This window comes from Diplotaxodon limnothrissa, linkage group LG12, assembly GCF_057381915.1.
Source record: "Diplotaxodon limnothrissa isolate DT_005_m linkage group LG12, D_limnothrissa_male_GT1.1, whole genome shotgun sequence".
Classification (NCBI taxonomy): Eukaryota; Metazoa; Chordata; class Actinopteri; order Cichliformes; family Cichlidae; genus Diplotaxodon; species Diplotaxodon limnothrissa.
Window position 1 is genome coordinate 22,253,138 of NC_140607.1, and position 27,858 is coordinate 22,280,995.

At 39.6% G+C, this 27,858-nt stretch overlaps 2 protein-coding genes and 1 pseudogene across 3 annotated transcripts in view; 2 read left to right on the plus strand and 1 right to left on the minus strand.

Moving 5' to 3' along the window:
• pcsk5b (proprotein convertase subtilisin/kexin type 5b) overlaps positions 1 to 3,040 on the plus strand; it is an 87,772-nt gene extending 84,732 nt beyond the window's left edge. Inside the window, exons 32-37 of one of the 2 annotated variants that reach the window (XM_085367344.1) lie at positions 114 to 347; positions 441 to 621; positions 728 to 963; positions 1,424 to 1,524; positions 1,672 to 1,882; positions 2,634 to 3,040. In XM_085367344.1, coding sequence (XP_085223470.1) covers positions 114 to 347; positions 441 to 621; positions 728 to 963; positions 1,424 to 1,524; positions 1,672 to 1,882; positions 2,634 to 3,040 — 1,370 coding nt within the window. The remainder of the gene's footprint in view (positions 1 to 113; positions 348 to 440; positions 622 to 727; positions 964 to 1,423; positions 1,525 to 1,671; positions 1,883 to 2,633) is intronic. The other variant, XM_085367343.1, reaches the window with a different exon arrangement.
• A 1,962-nt stretch (positions 3,041 to 5,002) lies between these two features.
• Positions 5,003 to 10,573, minus strand: rfk (riboflavin kinase). Its single transcript, XM_085368329.1, has 4 exons — positions 10,073 to 10,573; positions 8,983 to 9,134; positions 6,865 to 6,967; positions 5,003 to 6,702 (listed from the first exon to the last, which is right to left on the minus strand). Exons 1-4 carry the CDS (start codon positions 10,152 to 10,154, stop codon positions 6,527 to 6,529), a joined length of 513 nt encoding a protein of 170 aa, XP_085224455.1. The 5' UTR covers positions 10,155 to 10,573; the 3' UTR covers positions 5,003 to 6,526.
• On the plus strand, positions 10,511 to 21,462 carry LOC146621321 (beta-1,3-galactosyl-O-glycosyl-glycoprotein beta-1,6-N-acetylglucosaminyltransferase-like; annotated as a pseudogene).
• The last annotated feature ends 6,396 nt before the right edge of the window (positions 21,463 to 27,858 follow it).

Here is a 27,858-nt window from a genome sequence, read left to right on the forward strand (position 1 = left end):
TGGAAACTTAACATGACCACACAATGAGAATGAAAATGAATCAGTGGAGTTGTTACAGGACATTTATACTCAGATTCTAGTTGGCTCTGTCTAATGGCTTCATATTTTCCCAGATTGTCCCAGTTCATGTCTGACCTGCTCAGGCTCTGAGCCTACATCCTGTCTCACCTGTGCTGAAGGCAGGCAAAAGGATGCCACTGGACATTGTGTGTGGTACAGTGAATGCTCCCCGAGCTCATACAAGGACCAGAATGGGAAGTGTCAACAGTGCCATAAACACTGCCATGGTTGTAATGGGCCAGGCAAAGACCACTGCTTAAGCTGTAACAGCCCACACTTCTTACTACGTAAGAAAAAAAAGATGTACTGTAGCTCATATTATTTAATGTATGCTTGTCCTTTTCCTTTTGAAATGCTGACTCTGTGCCTGTGTCAATCAGACAACACATGCGTGCCGCAGTGTCCTGAGGGTTACTACGTTAAGGACCAGGATGAGCACTTGTGTGGGCGCTGCCACTTCAGCTGTAAGACGTGTACTGGCCACCACAGTGTGGAGTGTGTCACCTGTAAACCTGGATTCTTCAAGCAGGGAGAGACCTGCGTCGAAACCTGCTCAGAGGGGTCAGGCAAAAAACAAAGCCGTGCTCGCAAATCTCAGGAGTAGTCTCACATCCTTTAATAAAAAAAATACCATGAAGTAAGCAGATATCCTCTTTCTCTTTCTCAGTCACTTTGGCAACACAGCCACCATGGTGTGTGAGCGCTGTGACCCGTCCTGTAGCCATTGTCAGGGTGGTGGTAGCGGAAACTGTCTGAGCTGCAGAAAGGGCTATGTCTACATGAAGCAGTGGGGCCAGTGCCTGCAGAGCTGCCCTCCAGGATACTACCAAGTCAGTCATTCCATGAGCTGTCACAAGTGTCACCCTACCTGCAAGACCTGCAACGGTAAGGGAAGCCTGTCATGTCTATTTATTTATTCTTATCTGCATTGTAGCTTATTTTTACCCCTCAAGGCTGATGGGAAATTGAGCCCCATTGAGCCGTGTAGACACCGAACTTTGTGAACTCGATAAGTCGAGAACTACACGTAAGATTTTCAAATTGGTGAAAATTCTACATCTGCTAAAAATCTTAAGTTAGAATCTTGATGACCTTGATGACATCAAAGGTCAAGTTTTCTGAAACTCTTATGAAAAGAAGAACTTGAAAAAGATGTGACCTATGATTTTAAAATTTAAACCATATGTGCCTCTATTAGGAGGCTGAGGGGTAGCTGAGATAAAAAAAATTATACTAAATTAAATGGAGAACAATTTTTCTGGAACATGGAATAAATGGATTTTCTCATTGAATCTAATCTTAAACTGTAGCAAAGATGAAGGCCTATTGTAACTGCTCTTATCTGTCGCCTCTCTCCTCTCAGACAACAGCGCTTTAGCCTGTAAGTCCTGTTATTTTGGCTACACGTTGATGGCTACCATGTGTACCGCCAAGTGTTCAATAGGCTACTACGATGCATCAGAGGTGACAGATCTCTTGTTTTTTTTATTTAGCAAGTGTTTTTGTTTATGTTCAAATCACTCATTAATCTTACACCTATCATACGCAGCAAATTGCCAGAGCTGACCAAATGTGTGAACCCGCGGATTCAGTCTATGTTTTCTTCTTCAGGACTCAAAGTCAGAGAGCGAGAAACTCAAGTGCAGAGCGTGCCACCCGTCTTGTTTGGGCTGCCGAGGTCCCGGCATATGGAAATGCACCATTTGCCACGCGGGCCAACTCCTCTCTGATGATGGCCGCTGCTTGACCTGTTGTGGAAATGAGATACGCCACAAAGAACAACAAATCCCCAGGGAGTGCTGCAACTGCAAGTCATCACAATGTAAATGAGGAGTCACACTGAGACACTGACTTCCAGCAAACACACCTCTATGACCAGCATGTGTGATCTTTTCAGTGAAAATCCCTCCCTTAGCTTTTTGAACACATACTCTCGCCATACTTGTTCATGGAAAATTGTGTTTAAGTGCGTGTGAATCCTGCAATACATCTGGCCCTATTTAAATAATTTAATTCTCATACAGCCCATGGATGAGTGAACTCCGCTCCCTGTCAATGTAAAGGCATTTAAGTGCACATTTAATCCCTGAGATATCTTAGCCTTCTAGGACCTGGCGTCCACATATGTGGACATCACATTTTGGGTTGTCTAGACCACAGTACTAACTTTTGCTCTACAAGGGCCTGATATCCACTTACGAGGACATTATACTGCCACTGTTCTATCAAAATTATAAACAAATATCCTCATATGTGCATCTCATTTTTGTCAGAAACAAAAATCAGGTAAAAAAAAAAAAAAATCTGCCAATTCTTTGTTTTTACATTCATCAGGTCCCAATCAACCCAAATATCAAAGAGAAATTAAAAATGCATGCCATGGAAGCATTCGGGTCTTAGGAGGTTAATATAAGATAAAGAAGTGCAGTTTCAACTGCACATCTCAGTTTTCTACATGATTAATGTGTAAAATTACTGATGAAAATCTTCTTGTTTTGCTGGAAATTTCTGCAGTGGATGGTAAATAGATTTGTGCACTTTAACCTCATGGTCTGCTCTCTCCTTTTTCTTAGTCGAGTGCATCTTGGATGTCAACTTTGTGGTGCTGCAGGGGGAAGCTCAGAGCAGTGGAGCTAAAGTCTTTGCCTTCGTTTGTGTTCTCATCATCCTCTCTGTGGGCGGAGTGCTCTTTCTCATCTTCAATGCTCGGTCTAAATCCCGTGCCGCGACACCCAAAACCAGAGCTGGAGGGTACCAGAAACTGAGCACCAAGGAAAACACTGCACCACAACCTGCCAGCTCTTCATTTGGGGAGTACAACGACAGAATTATTGACGGTGACGATGACGAAGAAGAGGAAGATGATGATATTGTGTACATGACACAAGATGGAACGGTGTATAAGAAGTTCAAGTATGGGCTCTTGGATCAAGATGACATTGAACTAGAGTATGATGATGAGAGCTACTCATATAGATGAAGAGAGCGGACAGGGATGGTTCTCCGTTTGATGTTTATTTTGCAACTTTGTTGTGCAATGCCTTTTTTTGTAAAAGTAGAAACCGATCAGTCATGTTAATTTAATCCTTTTTAAAAAAAACCCAATTTGTATTCCTTTAGAAAATATTTAATTTCTAACAGTTAATTAGCTGGTGGGGCAAAGCTATGTGTAATTATAATAAAAGACAAGCCTGGGAAAGGAATTATGGGTATAATCAACATTTTTTTGCTACATATTGAAAATTTGAACCATCATTGTTTCCTGTTTTCATATCTACACAGAGTCGTTTAATATTTTGGTGAAAATTATTTGGTTCTTTCAAGTTTGATAAACAGTGGGAAATAATGTTGTGGTGAAACAAAATGTTATTTATCTTTTTATGCTGAGAAGTGGCCTGTTGCATACATGTAAAAATATAATAAACATTTAGAAACCGATCAGTATAGGATTTTTAAGACAGACACCTTTATTTGGTGATTTAAAAATCAGATGTCAGCCAATATTTTTTTTCCTTTCAGATACATGAAACAAAAACAGACTTCCCTATCTAAGATAACATGCGCAGTTTAAAAATAATCTACTTTGCCCTCTACCCGACTCTGCTCAGATCAGCTTGTTGTTGAATTTAAAATGCCTTTTGCCAGCAGGGGAGTTGCAGCGTGCCCTGTACAAACCATGCATTGAACTACTAACACTGGTGTTTCTCCCATCTCTTCTTCATTTTTTAAATTTTAATTTATCAACCATTATAAATGCCGACACTGAGCTATCGGCAAATGGCTAATAATAGCTGATAAATTGGCTCTGCTATAATAAAGATACTCTGCAAACCTGCATGGGTCATCTAAATTAGGCTTGCTTCTAAAGTCACTATAAATGTGATTCAAGACAAATTTAGCTGGATTTCTTTAGGGGAGGTTAGTGTTGTCTCGTCAATACTATTTAATACAAGTCACCTATATTAAATTTCAAGTGTTAATTTAGTTGGAAAATAGAAATAGAACAATAATTAAATTATGTTAATGTTTGCAGGATTCAGCTTTGTCAGCAAAAGCTAAAACTAAACATCTTTGCATTTCACACACAATACTATATTTAATAGCACATACATGTAATATGCTTCTCTGCTTTGGCAACATGGGATTTTAAGCAGTCTTTAATTAGTGCTGAAATATCACCATTTTACTGTGTGAATCAGGTTAGAGGAATTCTTAGACTAGTGTGATTTGTGACCCTGTGAGGGTCACTTTGGATCTTTTCAGAACGATTTACAGTTGTTTCCTTGTTTAGGCTACATTAAAATCTACCATGTCTGTGCAGGTGTTCAGACCTCCACACAACAGAGCAGAAAGATTCACAAGTGATCTTCCCACACTTTTTCTTACAGTTTGACTTTATTGTGACTTTAACGTAGCAGCTTGTTTGGTCTCGCTGAGATAACAAATCTTGTTCAGTCACTGAATGTGAAGTGAAAAGAGTTGGGATTTTTTTTTTTTTTGTTCTTTATGTTAAATGTGCTGTGAATGGTTGTTTCATAATAAAGCTGGATTAAAATAAAATTCAGTTCAGGGTTCATGTGGTTAAAGAATGGCGACAATGGAGGATGTCAAGATTGCACACACTCACCAGCCACTTTATTAAGCCTTTTAATCTTGAAAATATGTTTCAGAACCGATTTAATCTGAATTAACATGTATATCTGTGCATATTTGTAAAAGCTAATACGAGTTCAGTAACAAAATTCAGGTTGTATCAGCCAAAGATGTAATGTGGCAAAAAGTATTAACAGGTCAGACAGCTACATATTGTTTAATGTGGGTTTCTTCTTTTCATCATTTTTGAAAATGCGTTGAATGTATATAAAGCTTTAAAAAGGAAAGAAGAAAAGAACTTTGATACAATTGAATTAAAATGATTTGATTTAATGAAACATGGATGAAAATAAAGGTGGATACGCTTTAATGAACTCTACATCAAGTATCTGTGGTCCCTGTGTAAACTAGACTAAATAACTGCAACATGTGAGACTAAAACACCAGACCGCCCTGCAGTAATTAGACGGGGGAGAAAAAAAAAAAATTATCTATCGATATCACTATATCTTTGATAGGCTTGATAAAGCAGCACAATTAATTAGTTCAGTCCTTTGCACGCATTAGAAATGGAACAACTAAAAGGCATCTCACCAGCAAAAACAGCTGAGTGTACAACAAATGTCTTTTTTTAACTCTAAATAACATTTTAATATGTCTCATGTAACACAAGAGTTTATAAGAGCTGAAATCACATCAGCAGGCTTCCATCATCAGAGCTTCGAATGAAAGTAAACACTTCATTGTAAAAGCCAAACAGGTACAGTCTCGCACACGCACGCGCGCGCACGCGCACACACACACACACACACACCTAACACCAGCCAGGGATTTGACAACGGTTTCTGAATGTAAATATATTAAATGCTGACCGATGCAGATACTAAGAATAGTGTGCTAGTTTGATCTGTTCAAATTCTCATAAATTGGTGTTAAACACTTCCACTTGTACTAAAAAGATCTTTTAGCATCTCCACCTGCCAGTGTTTTTCTATCTGGAACAAAGCCATCGACACTGAAATGAAAAGGCTAAAGGGAGTAACAAATTCCCAACGTGCTTAAAGCCCTTTTCAGCCTTAGTGTTCATCTATAATTCACTGCTGATTAAAAGGACCGGTCACTGACAAGACAGTTAAGTGATACCTAAATCAAGATAAAATAAAAATAAAAATAAAGATTAATAAAAGCCTTTGCTTAAAACATTTTAGGTAAACATATCATTCAATAAATAACCATCTTAACCATTTTCTTCCTGCGTCAAAACAAAACTGAATTTCTGGCCAAGTGTATAAGTTTTAGGGCAGTGTCCTTTTACGTTCTCCTTTCCTGAAGAGGGACATGTAAGGAGAAAACAAGAAAACTGAAGACTTTCAAAAAGCCTCAGATTGCACAATGTGTGTTTTTGTTGCAGATAATAATGCCCAGACCTTCTCTTTAACCATCGCTGAAGCAGAAAAAAAGAAAAGTCATGTATTTCCAACCAAAATAAATAGTGATCAGACACTTAATAGTCTATTCGTACCTTTTACACACAATATTTTACAACTGCCTCTGCAGTGGTTGCAATTACCTTAATCCCAAGGTCTGTTTTTAGTGCCTTCTCTAGTAAACGATTCCAAAATATACAGCAGGACCGTTGAGAGGCAGACATAATCAGTCTGTGTGACAAAACCAGGCAGGAAGCTTAACAGCTCTTTACAAAGAGACACCAACAACAAAAGAAAAACAGAATAAAAAAAGAAAAGAAAAAAGGATTGCTTATGATTAGGTCCATGTGCATGCATTGTGACAGCGAGGCTGAGCATTTACATAAACCTTTGTCTAATTCTGGTCTGTGTGAGTGTATCCACAGCACTGCTGTCCTAGCCAGCTGTTAGTGACCGTTCATAATAGTCTGTGACGTGGACGGGCTGGGCGTGGTGGGCAGGACTGAAGAGGAGTTGGCCGTGCTGGTGAAGAAGTTGTCATCTTTCAGCTTGTGATGCTCTGGCAGCTCCAGCTTCATCTTGGCCTCCTCAATATCACTGTTGATTGCCGCAATGAGGGCTTCTGTCAGGACGGAGGCAAAGGTGAGAAAAGTGTTATGAGAGTCGCACAAAAAAAGGGATGATGGAAATGTATTCCTTAATACTGAGCAAAACTTTAAAAGGGCATTACTGGCATCACACTACATCACTTCTGTGTTGAGATGAGTGTAACTAAAAGGCATACCGAGTGAGTTAAAGCTTCTTTCTGGGCGGATGTAGCCCACAAGGACCACACTGAGAACTTCTCCATAAAAGTCTTCTTTGAATTTGTGTATCACATGAGTCTCCTATAACCAAAAATGCATAAAGTTAGATAAGAGCCATAATTGACTGAATTGCTTTTTTGTATTAGAAAAATGTTACAATGTTGCATTCGCAGCTATCCTGCATCTGGGGAAAAGAAGTGACTTGCAAAATAAAAAGCCAATCAATGCCAGCATGTGGAGGACACGCCATATCCAGACTGCTTTGCTGGACAAAATGATTTGAAGAATTTGATGTTTTTAAATTAGTGCTGACAGAAATCAGTTTTTAGTCCAGATGTTGGGCTTTTTGGCATACATCAGGGTTCTCTCACAGTTTCCCAGCCACCCTTCCACTGAGCCCATTTCTGTTGAGGCTTCAGTGAACAGTTGATGCATCAACTAAAGGTCCAAACTCAAGGTTCTGCGTCAGGTGTTTGTAGATTTTTTTCCCCCCTATTTTAAATACGGTTCATCTGCTATTCTGTTTGTTCTCCACTTGTACAAAGATACAAAAATACTATTTTGTTTGTTAATCTGTTTTTGTTGGAATTATTTTATAGATTTTACAACAAAATGGGAACAAATATTAACAAAGTGTCAGAAGATACAATTTAAAACAGTCTTTGCTAAACTGTGTGTTGCGTTTACACATCACACTGGTTAATTTCTTCAGTTGTTTTTTTTTTAATGCTTTGATGACTCATAAGTCAGTTGTAAGTGGCTTAAACAAAAACATTCCTCTGAAAGTGGGGCCTGACAATGAGTGAAAAAGCAGGCAACGTTTGAAAGACCTGCAGAAAACTTAACATTTAGAAGATTATAAGAAAGTCAGAGTCCTTGAAAGCAAAAATACTGAGTGACAAATGATGGCAAAAGACTTTTGCACAGTACTGAAAACTCAATGTAAAACACATACAAACAGTAGTGGACAGTGTCAATGTGAAAATGACCTTTGGTGGAAAAAGTAAATACTGGTGAAGAAAAAAAAAAAAAGGACAAATCAGTAATAAGAATGTCTACACGCCATCTGCAATCCAGATGAAAAACAAACAAAAACAACAAAACACAGTTTAAACTAAAACTGTCAAAATGATTTTATGCACAACATTATTAGAAATATTAAAAACAGACACAGGCGGAAAAAAAGGCAAGTTCACAAAGAAACGAATGCATGGCACTTTCTAGACTCGAAACAACCTCACACTAAGTATAAAAATAGAGGGGATAACCCATATAATTGACCACAAAAAGCATTTTAACAGTCCAAGCCTTTAGGGCTTTCAGTCTGTAGTGCACATAAGCTATATCTGTCTCTCTGTAACAATAATCGGTCTGAATCTACACTTTTGAGAGGAGGTAACATTTCTACACATTGAAAGGGAAGGGAACCCACAAGACAGACAGCTGCATTAAAATGCCTAAACACTGGAGCTCTCGTGTCCATTTCTTACGCTCCTGTTATCTTCAGAAATCCTTATTTTTAAATCTGCTTAGTTTTACCTGCATATGCTAGCCACATGGCCATTTTAACAAGTAGAATACAGTTCTCTTTTCTACAGGAGATTCTGTTTTTTTATTTAAACTTCTTCCCACTGTGAGGATGCAAAAAAGTATCCTTTTTTGATATACAATGGGCACGATTGAGACAGGGGAAATTCCCATCTGGTAAACTAGACAAAAATTAAATAAATGAATTGCTGAGGAGATTTATGAGAATCCACCCTGACTAACACGTCTCAAATTGTTGACATGGTCATTAGCAAAAATAAGTATGTCGCTAGATGGAATAGACCAGTGTTCTTTAAAACCAGGCACATTGCGCGCGCGTATATATATTACACACACACACACACACAAATCTATATTCACCCACGGCTTAGTCAGATGACTTTTTAAAGAAGTTCACATATTCAGCTTAAATACATTTGTGTGAAATCTAATTTTCCTCCCAAAGCTGTAGAATCGATGGACACTTATAACTAGATCATAATTAGCTTAGCCCTTTACTATCAAAGACATCTTTTGTGGCCACAACACTATGGCATTTAAGTGCTTACCATGGATTTCTTGGTATTTTTGTAGTAAGGGTTCCAGCCGATGCTCATCACCATTTTGTAGACATCGCCATTACCCACACAAGCCCAGCCGTAGTAGATCCCTGTGCTGATATCTGCTGGAAGATTGTCCACCACGGAGTCTTGGAAGTTTGCTGTAGGTCAGAGGGAAACATCAGATGATGGGAATAAAAAGGATGCTGTGGAAGAAGTTAGTGATTTTCTCAAAATTACTTCAAACTAGAAGAAGACTTTTTATTTAACTGAAGCGTTCAACTGCTTTTTATGATAATGAAGGCCAGAAATGTTTGCAGAAAGCATTTGATTAATCTGTTAACTTCAGTGTATTCAAAACTGGTACTGTGAAACGAGACAAACTGCTTGAGAAACTTCTGTGGAGGACAAAAAAAATATACATGAAAGACATTTATTACAAACAAACCGCATCCAATATCCTATGCAAGTTTGATTTTAAGCCAAAAATCTTGCAAAATGCTCAAGGCCATATAAACTCATGTGTTTTGGTTTTGTCCGTGACTGCACGCTGCCCAGAGCTCCATTCTGATCTCTTAGAGTAAAGCCCACAGTTCATTCATTTGGCCATTTCTTACAGCAAAAAAAAAAAAATGCTGAACGCTGCCTGGTCAACAGGTGTTTAAAATGCAGTCCTTATTAGTTGTTTTCAAAGCTATTGGACTGATACTGGTAAGTGTAAAGATCTTAAACCCTAAACTTATAGGTGGTGTAAAACAAAAACTGAGCTTATTTCGAAAAGTACACGTGAGGATAAATGAAGTAATTAAAAGCTGTGAATCATCGTGACATTGTGGTAAAAAACTAAACGATATTTACGTAAAAGGTGCAGAGCAGTTCAGTCGTGTGTAAAGGGGCAGTACAAAGAACAGTTGGACTAACAGAGTAACTGATCACACGTGCTATAACGCACATGTATTATATAAAATCAGACCACTAATGTTAACTTTGTCTACGGTTGTTTCCAACTACTAATTCCAACTACGTTATTTGCGTAAATCGGTGTTTAGTTAAGCTTAATTAAAAGCCCTGCAAACAAATGGTAAAATAGTCAACTCACCTGTGGGAATACCGAGTTCTTTGCTTCCCCTTCCAAATCCTCGAACGACCTCTCCCCGACAGAAGTACGGCAGGCTCTTCATGACTAGAGTCTGGGACAGAAGCTGTGTCTCTTGAATGAGCGCTACAGAATGACCTCGAACGACACACGGAAGTCCGGCTAGCTAAACAGACAGGACTACACGGTTATCTAACGCACTCTTTTTGTCCAAATTTTGCCCCTGTAGAGTTCAAAGTTCACATTAGTCTTTAGCTATTATGCTGTCCTCCTCGAGTAGGTTAAGGTTGAACCGTGAAAGTTCACTTACTATGCTATCAGCGCTAATAACTGTTAGCCTTACTGGAAACGAATAATTCCTAAAGCGGTTTTCTCCAAAAGTGCTGCTTACACCAGATCTGACAGACAGAAGTCTCCGCTTCAGACAGATCCACTCTCCGTATGACTGAGAAAACGAAGTACAGATCCTCACAGGTAGCCGGTTATATTACGTGTGTTGCACCATCACATATCTGCGTCACCAACGCTTCGTCTGATGTCACTGACCGCGTGACCAAAGACGGACGAGTAGCCATGTGCTGCCTTCAGGTGCTGTAGGAAATATAGCGATTACAGATACTCTGGCAAAGGAGTTGAGGAGATGTACGGACAGCTCGATTAGTTTTTAATCAGGAGGGTTGACTTGGCAGTCTTTTCTTTTATACTAATGCCACTAGTCAAAACTACATGAATTTGAGTTTGCTGGTTTGGGATGGCAGGTAATGAGCAACCACATGTTTATACATAAAAGCTGTACTATGGTTTTCCATGTCCATTTTTTATACTCCTGTTAGTATTATGTTACAGATTCATATATTGGGGATGGACACAAGAGGAAAAACCCAAAGAACAACACTGGTCCGGCCGGGTTGACTCAAACAATGATTTTAATGGTCACACGAGTGGGAGATGGACACCGTACGCAGACAGCCTCAGATCTCGCCTCAAAAACCACATTTCCATAGTTTTATGAAATCAGGGTATTAGAACGCCCCTTCATGCGTAAGACAGGTGCAATACAATCAATGTTGACAGTTTATTTAACACAGAAAAGAACATTCGCTCCTTCCCGAGGACAGGCACTGACTCCCACCTGCCTCCTGGAGCCAACTGTCCCCCTGCGGAGACACAACATTGCAGCTACAAGGATTTCCAAAGTGATTAAGGTGATCAGTGTGTAATGCTCTGAATCAAGTATGTAATATTAAATGAATATTGTTTAATCAACTGCCACTACTTAAAACATAACAAAAGATATAACTGAATACAGAATCACAAAGAATAACATTATATCAGTAAGCGCGTGCGGCCTTCTATGCTCGAAGCCTTTCCCCTCCATAGATCAGCCAGACATTCGCGCTGACTGTAGCTTTTAACCCTTATTAACTTGAGCACAACTCTATAATGAGCAACAAACTGCAATATGTGTGAGATGATCATGGTTACACCTGCAATGAAAGATCATATGATTATTCTGGTACCTGTAAATAGAAGATTAACCTAAGGTTATAACAATCACTGTAATGTAAAGGTTAATGTAAGGTCAAAAGCTTCAATAAATGTTTAATGCAAAGCTGATTATATGATTCTGATGAACTAATAATGCAGATACTAAAATAACAGAAAAACATCCCCTTTTTATCCCACAGGAGGTTGACCCCAGGTATTAACACTTATCCAAAAAAAACCCTCCCACCTGATTTGTGAATATTATACAAGTGACATATTTCTTTATTTACAGGCATATTTTTTTTAATGTTTCATTGGGAAAGATCAGCTCAAAGTGTTGAAAGTGTTGCCATATGTCCTGCTCCACCCTCACGTACGTCTCTGTCACTCCTGACTTCCTCCTGCAGTATCACAATTCTTCACTTGGCACCCTACCATATGCTTTCTGTCGATCGACAATGACACAGTTCCAGTTTCTTCTAACCTTCTCTGCACTTCTCCATCAACACTCTAAAAGCAAACATCACATCTGTAGAGCTCTCTGCATGAAGCCATACTGTCGCTCACTGATCATCACCTCTCGTCTTAGCCTAGCTTCAGGAACTCTTTCCCACAGCTTGATGGTATGGCTTATGAACTTTATTCCTCTGTAGTTATTACAGCACTGCAGATTATCTGAGTTCTTGAAAAATCTGTACCAGCAAGCATTTTCTCCACTCCTCAGGCATCTTCTGATAGTCTGGATAAAAAGTCTGCTACCTTCTCTCCAAGGTCATTATAGTTACTATATATATAACTAAAGTAAAACCCGAAATAGGTGTGGAAAAACATTTTATTTAACTGAACTAAAAATAAAAAGGGTTAGGTTAGTTCTTTTATATTTTAAACCAATTGTCTTTAAGGTCTGAGTTTTGTCACTGTCCTTTGCTGAATGAAACAGACCACAAGAGGGCAGCTCGAGGCCATTCCCTTACCAAACAGGGCCTGTGTAGACCTAACAGTTTTGTAATCTGAAATTTAAAATCTAGCAGTATGCTGTTGGGTAATTAATTTTGAAAAATCTGATTAAATATTTCAATATGAAATACATTTAAATTCCAAAATGCATGCAATGGATAGATCCTATAACCAATACAGACCTGTGTGTGTCTTTAAGCAAAACAAATGCAAAAAACGACAAATAAGGAAAGAGTAAAATTTTAGGAAGATGATATAAAAGAGAGTCCAGCACAGAGGGCAGCACGGTGGCACGGTGGTTAGCACTGTTGCCGCACAGCAAGAAGGTCCTGAGTTCAATTCCACCATCAGGCCGGGGTCTTTCTGTGTGGAGTTTGCGTGGGTTCCCTCCGGGTACTCCGGCTTCCTCCCACCGTCCAAAGACATGCGCGGGATAGGTTAATTGGATAATCCAAATTGCCACTATGTGTGAGTGAAAGTGGTTGTCTGTCTCTGTGTGTTGGCCCCTGCGACAGACTGGTGACCTGTCCAGGGTGTACCCCGCCTCTCGCCCTATGACAGCTGGGATAGGCTCCAGCACCCCCCGCGACCCTGAAAAGGATAAGCGAATGGATGGATGGATATAAAACATTTAAAACATCTTTACGCCTTTGAAATGGCGAGATGATGGTGGTGGTCTAATAGGAAATTTATTTATTTTTGTGATAAAACGTTAAAAGGACACCCCGCCTGCCCCCAACAGTTTTTAGAGCGGAGCCATGCCATGAAATAATTCCAAAGTAATCAATGAAATCCTAAAATGGATTCTGGCAAATGGGAAGACTGTGTAATTCTGCCATTAATGAGATGATGACAGACTGGAAACTTCTGTGGTAACCTACTAAGGTTTTTAGACATGTACAGTGAAGGGGAGAAAAAGGTCTACCATGTATGATTTTGATCAGTCTCTCCCATTGCGGTGGAGAATTTTTTCTTCAGTTAGATACCCAGGTCCTGTGGCTATTAGACCAAACGGGAACTTGAATTGAATTTGTGGGTTTGTGGCCAAATGACCAGTTAAACTTTGTGACAAACTTTGTGTGAGTATGAACATAATTCCTGGTTTTGTTTTTTGTTGTTTTTTCTTTTCTTTGTTTATTTCATGATGGCATTAAGGTGTCAAAGGGATCTGATTTCAGTGTTTGAGGTTTATCACAGGTGATCACATCCCTATTACCATCTCCATTAACAGCTATAGTAGGGAGGAGTTTTCTCACACAGGACAAGCTCCCTGACTGGAGGTCATTGACCATTCCCATCTGGAAGGGTCATGAGCAGAGATTGGCAGTAACGCGTTAATGTAATCCGATTACTTTTTTCAAGTAACGAGTAAAGTAAGGGATTACTATTGCAAAAATCTCTATGTTCAGTGGATAATATATCGAGTGCGGGAGAGAGAATGAGCGTGCAGTGTTTAAAGCGTGGGAAAAACTGAGCTTATTTTGAGTTTGATTCTGTAAAAAGTGACAAAAACATTAGTGTCCGTTGTGCGTGGGAAGAAAACTTCTTTTTACAGCGAAAAAAACCCCTAAACATCCAAGCAAGCACAGAGTGCGCAATGACGTAATGGGAAATTCACAGAGAAACTCGCGGATTCTTCAACTGACCGCTGCGACACACCTGCACCAGGGCAAACCTCCGCCTACCACACTCCTACTTTACAGGTGAAAATATATGGCGTTATTTTTGTGCCACTATTCTGAGCACACGTAAAAAAAAATTGAGCGCACGTAAAAAAAGTTTGCAGGTGCAAGTGTTGCATTTTGAGGAGAAATTTATTTTGAGCGAAGAAAAGCTGAATTTGAGTGAACAAAATTCATTCCTGCGTGCAAAAAATGTATTTCAGTGTTTGCTATTATCCATACACACCAATGACTGTATAAAACATTGATACACACACACACAATAGCAGCCCCTCTCGCTCGCAATGTGTTGCTCGCGCTCTCAACATTTCTGCCCGTGCGCACTCACCTCTTTCTCTACATAGTTATATTTGTGCCACAAAACCAGCCAATCACAGACTTGGATGCAAAAAAATCTGATTGGCTATTCTGGTCTCCAATCAGCTCGAAATGACGAAATGCAATATCCCAGACTCCATTTCGTCCAAAACTCAAATGAGGCAGTGGCGGAGGAACACAGAGTGGCGGAGTTTGAAATATTACTCTTTCTGGGTCACAAAATAAACTTTTAAGATATTTTCATGCGAGAATGGTGTTGTGTAAACTTCTAATATCTGCTCGATTTATCAAGACATCACATATTTGCATAAGTGCTCTAACGTTTTGAATGTTGCATATAATTATATTTTTGCTTGATGCATAAAGTTAAAAGATTAAAACTAATAAAACAAGTTTTAAAAAGAGACGTTTCCATTTGATTACATTTTGTATGATGGATTATGCAGAAAAAGTAGAATTGGGCTGAAAGATCAATTGCTTTATCAACTATTCAGGTTGTAAATCGTGTTTTTAAAAAGTAACTAAGTAATTAATTACTTTTGAAAATAAGTAATCAATAAAGTAATGGGTTTACTTTTTTGGGGGAAGTAATCAGTAATTATTTATTGATTATTTTTTTCAAGTAACTTGACCAACACTGGTCATGAGGAGAACAAATCAGGGAGTGCAAAGTCAAAAGCATGGCTCTTTACCTGCGTCATTATTCAACTAATCAGATAGATGCACATTCTCATATAAAACTTTGTGTAAAGCTAAGATAGATTACTCTCTTTTTGGGAAGTTGGCTGCAGCTAACTGCTTGCAGACTGTGGCTGTCTAAACAGAAGAGATCATGTAAATGCTCATTTTGGATCATCCAGTGCTTTAATATATCCACCAAAAGATGAAGTGTTTCGACAGGTGATTTCTAAAGGTGTATAAATGATCACGCTAACACAAGTAAGGAGCTTTATGACAGCACTCTCTGAGATGAAAGGACAACATATATATATATATATATATATATATATATATATATATATATATATATATATATATTAGGGGTGCAACGATACACAAAATTCACGGTTCGGTTCGGTTCGATACTTTGGTGTCACGGTTCGATATTTTTTCGATACAAAAAAAATGTTCATGCCTTTTTAATTTGTCATTTATTAAAATTATAAATATATATTTTAACTCAAAAGTACAGTTTTAAAATTTAACCCTAACCCTTGTGCGTGTTTTTTATTTTGACAGCGAATGCGCACCTGCGGACAACTTATGTGCAGCCCTGGTTATTTAGCTCATCATATCGCAGCCACAGAAATTCTTTTGTCCATGGAACCATAAAGCTGCACTTTCTTTTTGCCTTATAGTCTGATTTGTCATAACTTTTCCGTTTTGCGGTAAGCTTTTCTTTGGCTGTCACTTCTTCACCCTGACCTGTCTTATTTGGCTCAGCAGAACTGAAATATAAATCCTGCTGCTTTTACACACGCACTCACATAAGCTCAGCGATTCTCTGCGCGATCAACCTCTCACATGTTTAAGCTTGCTGCGGGAGATTTCACTTGTCATGTTTGCGTAGTAAGCTAACGATTAATAAGACAATGTCAGAGGAATTGGTGCGCAAATTATCATCACTCACCAATCAGTGCTGTCGCTCTCTATACACAGTTCACGCGATTGCAAAGTGAAAGCAAAAAACAAGCGCAAATTCAAACGCGACTTCAATATGTCACATATTGACAGTGGCTCACCGATGCCAATGACATAATTACCCAGCTACATTTCCGAAAGAATGCAAAAGCATTGACATATATTTTTCCTTCCTACGATAGGCCGACGGGCAGGGCAGAGATAGATTTTGGTAGCCCGACTGGAAAAATCTCTAGCCCCAGGACGTCGGGCTAGCGATTTTGCGAGCCCTGTATCTGATTGAGGAATCACTCATCTTTGGAAAAGAGAGTTTATTACAGAGAAATGTCTCTTTCCAAAATAAAAGCTATACTATCCGCTTCTTCTGGGCTATATTCTCAGCAGCATATTAAACATATCAGGTCCCCATAAGGAGAATCCTGTGCTAACGGCTGTCTAAATGACTCGGCTAAAGTTAGTAGCATGCATGCTTGTTGTTTTTGTCTTTGCACTAGGATGATGTCGGCCTAAATGTGCAGTCATATTCGTTGTGTTCCCACTAGTGCTTTCAGGTTAACCTCGTTAAAATGACCTTAACGCCACAACACGGCAAATCTCCGTTAACGAGCTACCCCTGATAGCCCTGTGCATGGAGCTAGACAGCCAACACGTTAACGAGCTAACTGCGCTAACACGCTAGCTCCCACCCATGTAATTGAGCATTGCGTGGCACATCCAACATACTGTTTTACTTTAGTCCATGAGCGCTTACCTTCAGTGTCATACGTCACATGAAAACCAAAATAATTCCAAACGCCAGATCTGAATGAGGGTGGGGGAGGTTCAATTTGCCATGTTGCAAGGAGAGCTTAACTTCTGTCACGCTAGCTTGCCCTGTGCTCTTCCTTCTGACTATGCTGTCTGTGTGGAGCGCTCAGTGGATCTGCGCTCGACAGTGCAGCCTAGGCGGAGTAATCGAACGCAGATTCACTGAGCGCTCCACACAGACAGCATCGTCAGAAGGAAAGTTGATAAAATAAATTACAAATGTTGTATTGTTCGATACATATGCGTACCGAACCGAAAGCACTGTATCGAACGGTTCAATATCGATACGAATATCGTTGCACCCCTAATATATATATATATATAGACAGACAGCATCGTCAGAAGGAAGAGCGCAGGGCAAGCTAGCGAGACAGAAGTTAAGCTCTCCTTGCAACATGGACCTCCCCCACCCTCATTCAGATCTGGCGTTTGGAATTATTTTGGTTTTCATGTGACGTATGACCCTGAAGGTAAGCGAGTCATGCACTAAAGTAAAACAGTATGTTGGATGTGCCATGCAATGCTCAATTACATGGGTGGGAACTAGTGTGTTAGCGCAGTTAGCTCGTTAACGTGTTGGCCGTTTAGCCCCATGCACGGGGCGATCGGCGGTAGCTCGTTAACGGAGATTTGCCGTGTTGTGGCGTTAAGGTCATTTCAACGAGATTAACCTGAAAGCACTAGTGGGAACACAACGAATATGACTGCACATTTACGCCGACATCATCCTAGTGCAAAGACAAGTGGAAGCAGAAAAAAAACAAGCAAGCATGCTACTAACTTTAGCCGAGTCATTTAGACAGCTGTTAGCACATGATTCTCCTTATATGTTTAATATGCTGCTGAGAATATAGCCCAGAAGAAGCGGATAGTATAGCTTTTATTTCGGAAAGAGACATTTCTCTGTAATAAACTCTCTTTTCCAAAGATGAGTGATTCCTCAATCAGATACAGGGCTCGCAATATCGCTAGCCCGACGTCCCGGGGCTAGATATATCTATATATATATCTAAATATATATATAGGTATGTATATGTATACACACACACACATATGCACCCCAATTTTTCCAATTATTTATTGAAATTCAAGTCATTCAAGTCCAATGAATAACTTGAAAAAAGGTCAGTGGTGAACTGCCCCCACTCTGTTTGCATAAAAGCAGTGGTTGAGCATACTGTGGTATCACACCTTTGTGATCACAATTTACAATAAAAAAATGGAAAAATTGGGGTGTTCTAAATATGTCATTTAATTTGATAATGTTATTATCTAAAGTACTACTTTTGAAGAGTATCAGCAAAAACATTTTACAAAGTGAATTAAATCCTTTTTATCTTTAGTTGCAGAACTTTGAGCATCTACTGCGAGCTATCTACGCACCTCAAAATATTTATTGTGTCCATGTGGACAAAAAAGCACCGGCCTCAGTCTTTGCTGCCATGAATGCCATTACTTCCTGTTTCCCAAATGTGTTCATGGTCAGCAAGACTGTGGATGTGGTCTACGCTGGATGGACACGTGTACAGGCTGATCTTAACTGCATGGCTGATCTCTATAACACCAGTACAACATGGAAATACTTCATCAACCTCTGTGGTCAGGATTTCCCTCTAAAAACTAACTTGGAAATTGTGCAAGCTTTGCGTTCACTGAAAGGAGGTAACAGTTTGGAGTCTGAAGAAATGCCTCAAGGAAAGAAGAGGGTGATGAATGTTTACCAAGTAGTTGATGGACAAATCCAGGTACTTCTTTGGATATTTCTTGTAATGTATGATGTAGCTATTATCCAGAGGTGTGGACTCGAGTCACATGACTTGGACTCGAGTCAGACTCGAGTCATAAATTTTATGACTTTAGACTTGACTTGAAAAAATGTTCTAAGACTTGTGACTTGACTTGGACTTTTACACCAATGACCTGGGACTTGAATTGGACTTGAACCGGTTTACTTGAAAAGACTTGATATTTTACCCCAAATATAAAATTTAACATGCATATTATATAGAGATTGAAAATGTGACGTCATTCACGGGTAGAACCGCAAAGGATTCTGGGAACTCGTGGCAAGAGGTACTAGCGCACGCAGGCTTTCAATTGAAATCAGTTACACAGCGATAAAAAGAAACACAAAAATGTCAAGAAGCCGTTGTATTATTAACTGCAATAGCCGGTCGCATGACAGCCACGGGAAGCCGACGGGTAAAGAGATCGGTTGTTATCGGATTACGTCGTTGAAGAGAAATTGTTCGAGCCATGTTTCCGAAGTAACAAAGAGGCGACTGGATTGCAGCCATTCAAAGATCAAATATAACGTCCCAGAACACTCCAGCTCACAGGTTAGTCTGCTCCAAGCATTTCCACAAAGGTCAGTCTGCTGTTGTAGTTAATGCGTCATTTTCATAACATAATTGGTGATATAGGTTACAAGCAAGTCTGGCGCTGAACAGAAATTGTCGCGCTATGCTCCTTTGTTTATTGTGCATAAATAGTGAATTGTCCTGACACAATATTGTGTTTCGCTTCTGTTATTATGGTACATTGACAAAAACATATACTTTTATTCACAGGGTAAAACAGTTGTTTTGTATCACTAATTGCCCAGTGCGATTACAGCATACAATATTATTGTCACTGCTACATTTCTGTGATGCTACCAGAAATTATTTCCACTACTAATTAATTACCATTGAGCTCAAAGGTCCTATTAATAAACGGTTAACGAATGTGTATTTATGACGACGATTTGTGAGACTGGTAAACTTATGATACGTACGATGGTCTTTACTTTCTACACGGTGCATTTCAAGGTCCTGTACCCATCCGTCGGTAAACTGTACCTGGGCTTGTTGCAGTGACCTGAAGTTACTAAACTTCACGAGTGTATGCACTCACTCCAAGAAGCGTATAATTATAAATATGCATATAAATATGCTACGATGAGATAGCTGACTTCATCTAACTAGCAAATGTTTTCCAGGCTACGTTGGTGATGCAGTTTTTTTTAATGTGTATGATATTTTTGTCATGCGATTTAAAAGCCGGTCCTACAAGCGTATCCAAGAACAACATGCAGCTTATCTCAGAACTGTTGGTGAAAACTATTCTTGGAGCTAGGTTTAATTGAGCTGCATTTTATAGAGGTGCAATTTCACAATTTGTGTATATTTTCTAAGTTCACTATTTTGTCATGTGTTGAGAAAAACACAGATTTAAAAATTACATGGTCTAATATTTACATTTAGCATATAACTGCAACATGCTTTTTTCGTTTTTTTTTTAAAGACTCGAAAGGACTTGAAATTCAAAATTTCAGACTTGTGACTTTACTTGGACTTTTACACCAGTGACTTGAGACTCGACTCTGACTTGCCTGACTTTACTTGAGACTTGACTTGAGACTTGAGGATAAAGACTTGAGACTTACTTGAGACTTGCAAAACAATGACTTGGTCCCACCTCTGCTATTATCAATAGAATATGCACTCACTCAAAGATAATTATAAATATGAGCGTGGTGAAGTTGGGCAGCACGCTAACGTATTTTGTCCCTCTGTGTGCTCATAAGGGTCTGACACTTTCACTGGTTTGATTTTTTTCCTCGTATCTTTTCTTTGACTTTTCATTAAGTCTGTCTTTGTACGGACCGGCATTGTTCTCCTTCGTTTTGTACATACCTTTTTGGGGGGCAAAGAAAAAGCAAGAATTTATTGGAACCGAAGAATGAACGTTTTGCGGTGCTGCAAATGCTTGCATTTGATGCAGGTACTTGGATTGTTTTGCCACGAGTTACCGGCATGCAATGAGCGAAAGTCACGTAGTCTGTCAATCTCTATAGTCTTTGCATTTGTAAAAACCTTCAATTCAGATTGACTTACCATCATATTGTGTGTGAATGTGTGCGTGAATGGGTGGATGACTGGATATGTAAAGCGCTTTGGGGTCCTTAGGGACTAGTAAAGCGCTATATAAATACAGGCCATTTACCATATTAACTTTTCAATTGTCCCAGCCAACAGGAAAAACAAAGGATCCAGCTCCCTTTAATCTGCCCATACTATCAGGAAATGCCTACATTGTGGTCAACCGAGGTTACATTCGCAGTGTGTTGGAAGACGAGCGAATACAGGCCCTCATTGAGTGGGCCAAAGACACCTACAGTCCTGATGAGTTTCTGTGGGCAACAATACAACGAATGCCTGGTGTTCCTGGCTCATCGTGGCCCAACAGTAAATTCGATATTACTGACATGAATGCAATTGTACGGCTCGTGAAGTCGCAGTGGCACGAGGGGTCAGAGCGTTCCTTGCAAGCAGTATACCCAGAATGTAAAGGCCATCATGTCAGATCAATATGTGTGTATGGTGCTGGAGACCTGCAGTGGTTGATTGAACAGCATCACCTTTTTTTGCCAATAAGTTTGATGCAGACAGAGATCCCATTGCTGTCTACTGCTTGGAGAAATATCTGAGACACAAGGCACTGACTGAGTTAGTTTAGGTGAAGTGTTTATTATCTATTATAAATTAATATTAAAAAACTATAAACCCAACCTAACTATAAACATATTCTTTCAATGTTCATTTTAAATTAGCATGCCATTATGTATATTTATATATACTGTAAGCAGACTATCATTGCCATTTTACCATGGCATGTGAGAGGTTCATAACCGAAATCCCAAAAAACTAATTTAAGCATTCCACCTGAGAAAATATTTTAATCCATTTAGTTTATTAGTGCTATTCAAAATTATTTTGGTTTTGGCTGTGATTATAGTTAAGGAAAAAACACAAGGAAAACTTGCAAGAAAGTTGATTGCAGTCTATGTAGAAAAAAAGGCTGGGTGAATTATTTAATTTCCAGAAAAACTACAGCCTTAAACATAAGTCAAACTCACCTCAGTACATGTGACCAAAAATACTCTGAACTATGTGCCTCTGTAGCTTGCATAGGTACAAACAGAAAATATGTACAGTATCAAGATATTCTGTTCAATTACATTCAGTTTTATTTACATAGCATTACCGCAAAAGTTGCAATATTAGAAAGACAACCCCCTATGAGCAAGCACTGGCAACACCAGGAAGGAAAAACTCCTTTTTAACAGGAAGAAATAGAAACAGGCTTAGGGAGGCCTAGCCATCTTCTGTGTTCTGTTAGCACATTCTTTTGTTTGTGTGTGTGCGCGTGTGTGTCACAGTAATTTCAAAGTAAAGTCATGAAACATTTTAGAATTCATTTTAAAATCTTTGTACTGACTAGAGATGGCACGATACCACTTTTTTATGTCCGATACCGATATTATAAATTTGGATATCGGTCGATACCGATATGAATCCGATATAGTGTGTTTTTTAATCATTAAAACTGTTTTTTAATATCTTGCTGCATTTTGTATAAGTTCAAACTCAAGTTTATAAAAAACACACTAAAGCTATTCTGTTATACCTGTATGCAAAAAATACACTGCACCCAAAATATTTCATAGTTCAGCAAAACTGATCAATCTAATAAACTTAAACCATCCTCCCTATTCTGGTATTTTAAAGAGTAAGCAACCTAACTAATAGCGTTGCAAACTCCCAGCAAAAAAAAAATTTAAAAAAAGGGAACCACCCCCCACCTCATGATGCTTAATCGACGTAATCAACTTTAATTTGATGCAGGGTGAAAAAAAATGCACAGAAATGAATTATTTTTCAAGAATAATTAAATAGATTCAACATCTTTCTTCAACAAAATTGCAGACTGCACAGATGGTACCTTCCCAAAGGAAAAAGTACTGTAGCGGGTCAGGGCTGTTCGGGGTTCTGTTTTTACAGTTATGTTTTGTTTATGTTACCATAGTGACGGGTGACGCCCTCTCGCTGCGACGGTGTGTCCTTCCGGGGTCAGAGGGCGCCCTGCGTGTTGTTGTTGTTGTTGCTGTGCTGTGCTGTGCTGTTGCCGCGCTGAGCAGTTAGCTAGTGGCAGTGTTCTCCTGGCAGATGTAAATAAATGGCTGTGCTCCCTGGCTAAGAGGGCGGGGGAGCAAGACCGAACGGAATTCTGTCTCCTCCTTTTATGAGCTCGCCACAGTACTATAGCTTACTAGGGTATATTAGACTTAATAGTTACTACACTCAACAAAAATATAAACGCAACACCTTTGTTACTGCTCCCATTCCCCATGGGATGGACGTAGAGACCTAAAATTCATTCCAGATACACAATATAACCATCCCTCCCAAACAGTGGTCACAAATCAGTCCAAATGTGTGGTAGTGGGCACATCTGCCATATTGAGATAATCCATCCCACCTCACAGGTGTGCCACATCAGGATGCTGATCTGACATCATGAGTAGTGCACAGGTGTACCTCAGACTGCCCACAACAAAAGGCCACCCTGGAATGTGCAGTTTTTTGCGCTATTGGGGGTCTGGGGACCCAGAACCGGTCAGTATCTGGTGTGACCACCATTTGCCTCATGCAGTGCAACACATCGTCGCATGGAGTCTATCAGATTGTCAATTGTGGCCTGTGGAATGTTGGTCCACTCCACTTCAATGGCTGTGCGAGGTTGTTGGATATTCGTGGGAACTGGTACACGCTGTCGTATACGCCGGTCAAGCACATCCGGTGTCCGGTGAGTATGCTGGCCATGCAAGAACTGGGACATTCTCAGCTGCCATCTGCCCTGAACAATGTGAACCATGATTCATCCGTGAAGCGCACACCTCTCCAACGTGCCAGACGCCATCGAATGTGAGCATTTGCCCACACAAGTCTGTTACGGCGACGAGCTGGAGTCAGGTCAAGACCCCGATGAGGACGACGGGCATGCAGTTGAGCGTCCCTGAGACGGTTTCTGACAGTTTGTGCAGAAATTGTTTGGTTGTGCAAACCAATTGTTCCAGCAGCTGTCTGGGTGGCTGGTCTCAGACGATCTTGGAGGTGAACCTGCTGGATGTGGAGGTCCTGGGCTGGTGTGGTTACACGAGGTCTGCGGTTGTGAGGCCGGTTGGATGTGCTGCCATATTCTCTGAAACGCCTGTGGAGACGGCTTATGGTTGAGAAATGAACATTCAATGCACGGGCGACAGATCTGGTTGACATTCCTGCTGTCAGCATGCCAATTGCACGCTCCCTCATTGCTTGTGGCATCTGTGGCATTTTGCTGTGAGACAAAACTGCACATTCCAGGGTGGCCTTTTGTTGTGGGCAGTCTGAGGTACACCTGTGCACTACTCATGATGTCAGATCAGCATCCTGATGTGGCACACCTGTGAGGTGGGATGGATTATCTCAATATGGCAGATGTGCCCACTACCACACATTTGGACTGATTTGTGACCACTGTTTGGGAGGGATGGTTATATTGTGTATCTGGAATGAATTTTAGGTCTCTACGTCCATCCCATGGGGAATGGGAGCAAAAACAAAAGTGTTGCATTTATATTTTTGTTCAGTGTATATACAGTAATGGACTTCTATACATTTTACATCAGATTAAAACTTTGGGTGTAAGATTCGGATAATTATTTATTAAAAGCTAGACATTTTAAATGAGAATAAGAAAGAAAAGTATGTCTTTGTGCCCCCTTTTCCCTGTTCATGCCCTATCGGCCCCTCTGGCTAAACTTTGCTAGATTTGCCCCTGCACAGTTACCAGCCGTCAGCTACGTAGAAAAGGATCCTGGTGTAGAAAGTAATATTTACGGAAGCGTAGAGTTGCAACCCAGGCAAAAGAAAAATAGAAGTATATCACGTTATAACGTGAAAAGTTTATTGTTCTAACAAGATACATTTCATGTTTGTACAAAATAATATTTATATTGTACGAACGTGATAATTTTATTGTACGAACGTGATAATTATGTATATTGTAATAACGTGATATTATGTTGTACAATCATATGACCCCCTATGAGCAAGCACTTTGGCGACAGTGGGAAGGAAAAACTCCCTTTTAACAGGAAGAAACCTCCGGCAGAACCAGGCTCGGGGAGGGGCGGCCATCTGCTGCGACCGGTTGGGGTGAGAGAAGGAAGACAGGATAAAGACATGCTGTGGAAGAGAGACAGAGGTTAAAAATGACTCCAAGGTTCCTCACAGCGTTACTGGAGGCCAAGGTAATGCCATCCAGAGTAAGAATCTGGTTAGATACCATATTTCTAAGATTTTCAGGGCCGAGTACAATAACCTCAGTTTTATCTGAATTAAGAAGCAGAAAGTTAGCGGCCATCCAGGTCTTTATGTCTTTAAGACATTCCTGCAGTTTAACTAATTGGTGTGTGTTATCTGGCTTCATGGACAGATAGAGCTGGGTGTCATCAGCATAGCAGTGAAAATGTATGCTATGTCTTCTAATGATACTGCCTAAGGGAAGCATGTATAATGTAAACAGAATTGGTCCTAGCACTGAACCCTGTGGAACTCCATAATTAACCTCAGTGTGTGAAGAGGACTCTCCATTTACATGCACAAATTGGAGTCTATTAGATAGATATGATACAAACCACTGCAGTGCAGTACCTGTAATACCTACACCATGTTCTAATCGCTCTAATAGGATATTATGGTGAACAGTATCGAACGCTGCACTGAGGTCTAGCAGGACAAGCACAGAGATGAGTCCACTGTCAGAGGCCATAAGAAGATCATTTGTAACCTTCACTAAAGCTGTTTCTGTGCTGTGATGAGCTCTGAAACCTGACTGAAACTCTTCAAATAAGCCATTCCTCTGCAGATGATCTGTTAGCTGTTTGACAACTACTCTTTCAAGGATTTTTGATATGAAAGGAAGGTTGGAGATTGGCCTATAATTAGCTAAGACTGCTGGGTCTAGAGATGGCTTTTTGAGTAAAGGTTTAACTACAGCCAGCTTGAAGGCCTGTGGTACATAGTCGATTATTAGAGATAGGTTGATCATATTTAAGATCGAAGAATTAATTAATGGCAGGACTTCTTTGAGCAGTTTTGTAGGAATGGGGTCTAAAAGACACGTTGATGGTTTGGAGGAAGTAATTAGTGAAGTTAACTCAGAAAGATCAATTGGAGAAAAAGAGTCTAACTTAACATCAATGGTACTAAGAGTAGCTGTAGATAATATTACATCTGTGGGATGATTATTGGTAATTTTTTCTCTAATGATAAAAATTTTATTTGTGAAGAAGTTCATGAAGTCATTACTAGTTAACGTTAAAGGGATTGTTGGCTCAAAAGAGCTCTGACTTTTTGTCAGCCTGGCTACAGTGCTGAAGAAAAACTTGGGGTTGTTCTTATTTTCTTCAATCAGTGATGAATAGTAAGATGTTCTGGCTTTGCGGAGGGCTTTCTTATAAAGCAGCAAACTATTTCTCCAGGCTAAATGATAATCCTCTAAATTTGTGACACGCCATTTCCTCTCCAGATTACGAGTCATCTGCTTTAGGGTACGTGTTTGAGAATTATACCACGGAGTCAGGTACTTCTGATTAGAGACCTTAGTTTTCACAGGAGCTACAGTATCCAGAGTCGTATGTAGTGAGGAGGTGAAATTATTAACAAGATAATCGACCTCTGTTGGGGTAGCGTTCAGATAGCTGCTCTGCTCTGTGTTGGTACAGGGCATTGAAGATGTTAACATTGGGTGGATTATATTCTTAAACTTAGTTACAGCGCTTTCAGAAAGACATCTACTTTGATAAAGTCTACTCTCCACCGCTGTGTAATCAATTATTGTAAATGTAAATGTTATCAGGAAATGATCAGACAGGAGAGGGTTTTCAGGAAACACTGTTAAATGTTCAGTTTCTATGCCATATGATAAAACAAGATCTAGAGTGTGATTGAAGTGGTGGGTGGGTTCTTTTACATTTTGAGAGAAACCAATTGAGTCTAATAACAGATTAAATGCCATGTTGAGGCTGTCATTTTTAGCATCTACATGGATGTTAAAATCACCCACAATAATTATTTTATCTGAGCTCAGAACTAAATTAGATATAAAGTCTGAGAAATCAGACAGAAACTCTGTGTAAGGCCCAGGTGGACGATAGATGATAACAAGTAAGACTGGTTTCTGAGTTTCACAGCTGGGGCGGACAATGTTAAGCATCATGCTTTCAAATACACTATAGATATTAAAATGAGTTATAATATGGTAATATATATAGTAGTAATATATTGCTATATAATAATATAATAATATATTATAACACTAACTGTTCCAACATTCATCCTCCCCTGTCTCTTCCAGCTCTTCAGTGTCTTTCCCAAGCACGTTATTTATTAAATCACCAAACATTAGCTACAGTTATTTTCGGTTTGTATTGACAGCTCTTACTTGTCTCATTTCTTAAGTACTTTCCCTCTGACAATATTCATATGTGAACAGCCACAAGTTTAGTTGTTTTAAAATTCAAACCAATCATTTTAGAGGTCTGGGAGTTTTGTCACCATTCTTTGCTGAATGAAACAAACCACAAGAGGGTGACTCAGGACCTATCCTTTAACAAACCAGGGCCCTTGTAGAACAGTTTTATAATCTGCAATTTAAAATGTAAACAGTATGATGTCTGGTATTTATTACAAAGTAATTTTTTTTTTTTTAATTTAGATTCAACATTTTAATATGAAAATACATTCAAATTGCAAAATACACTCAATGTATAGATCACAGAAAAACATATATTAAGGATCTACAATTTCACAACCCTCCCCCCAGCAATAGCAATGAAAATATTAGTAGTACTCTGTAAACTTTGCTGACATAAAGTGGAAAACTTGGTAACATAACATAATGTTTGGTTGTTGTTAACTGAGAACGCCTTGGTATTCCCCCGGATAAGCTGGAGGAGGTGGCTGGCGAGAGGGAGGTCTGGGCCTCTTTGCTTAGGCTGCTGCCCCCGCGACCCGGCCCCGGACAAAG

Bases quoted from the DNA above. Each gene is read 5' to 3' on its own strand.
- rfk (XM_085368329.1), bottom strand. From the start codon at position 10,154: ATGAAGAGCCTGCCGTACTTCTGTCGGGGAGAGGTCGTTCGAGGATTT. The intron at 9,135-10,072 runs GTGAGTTGACTA...TCTGACCTACAG, and splicing joins AGAACTCGGTATTCCCACAG to CAAACTTCCAAGACTCCGTG. The intron at 6,968-8,982 runs GTAAGCACTTAA...TTTTGGTTATAG, and splicing joins AAAATACCAAGAAATCCATG to GAGACTCATGTGATACACAA.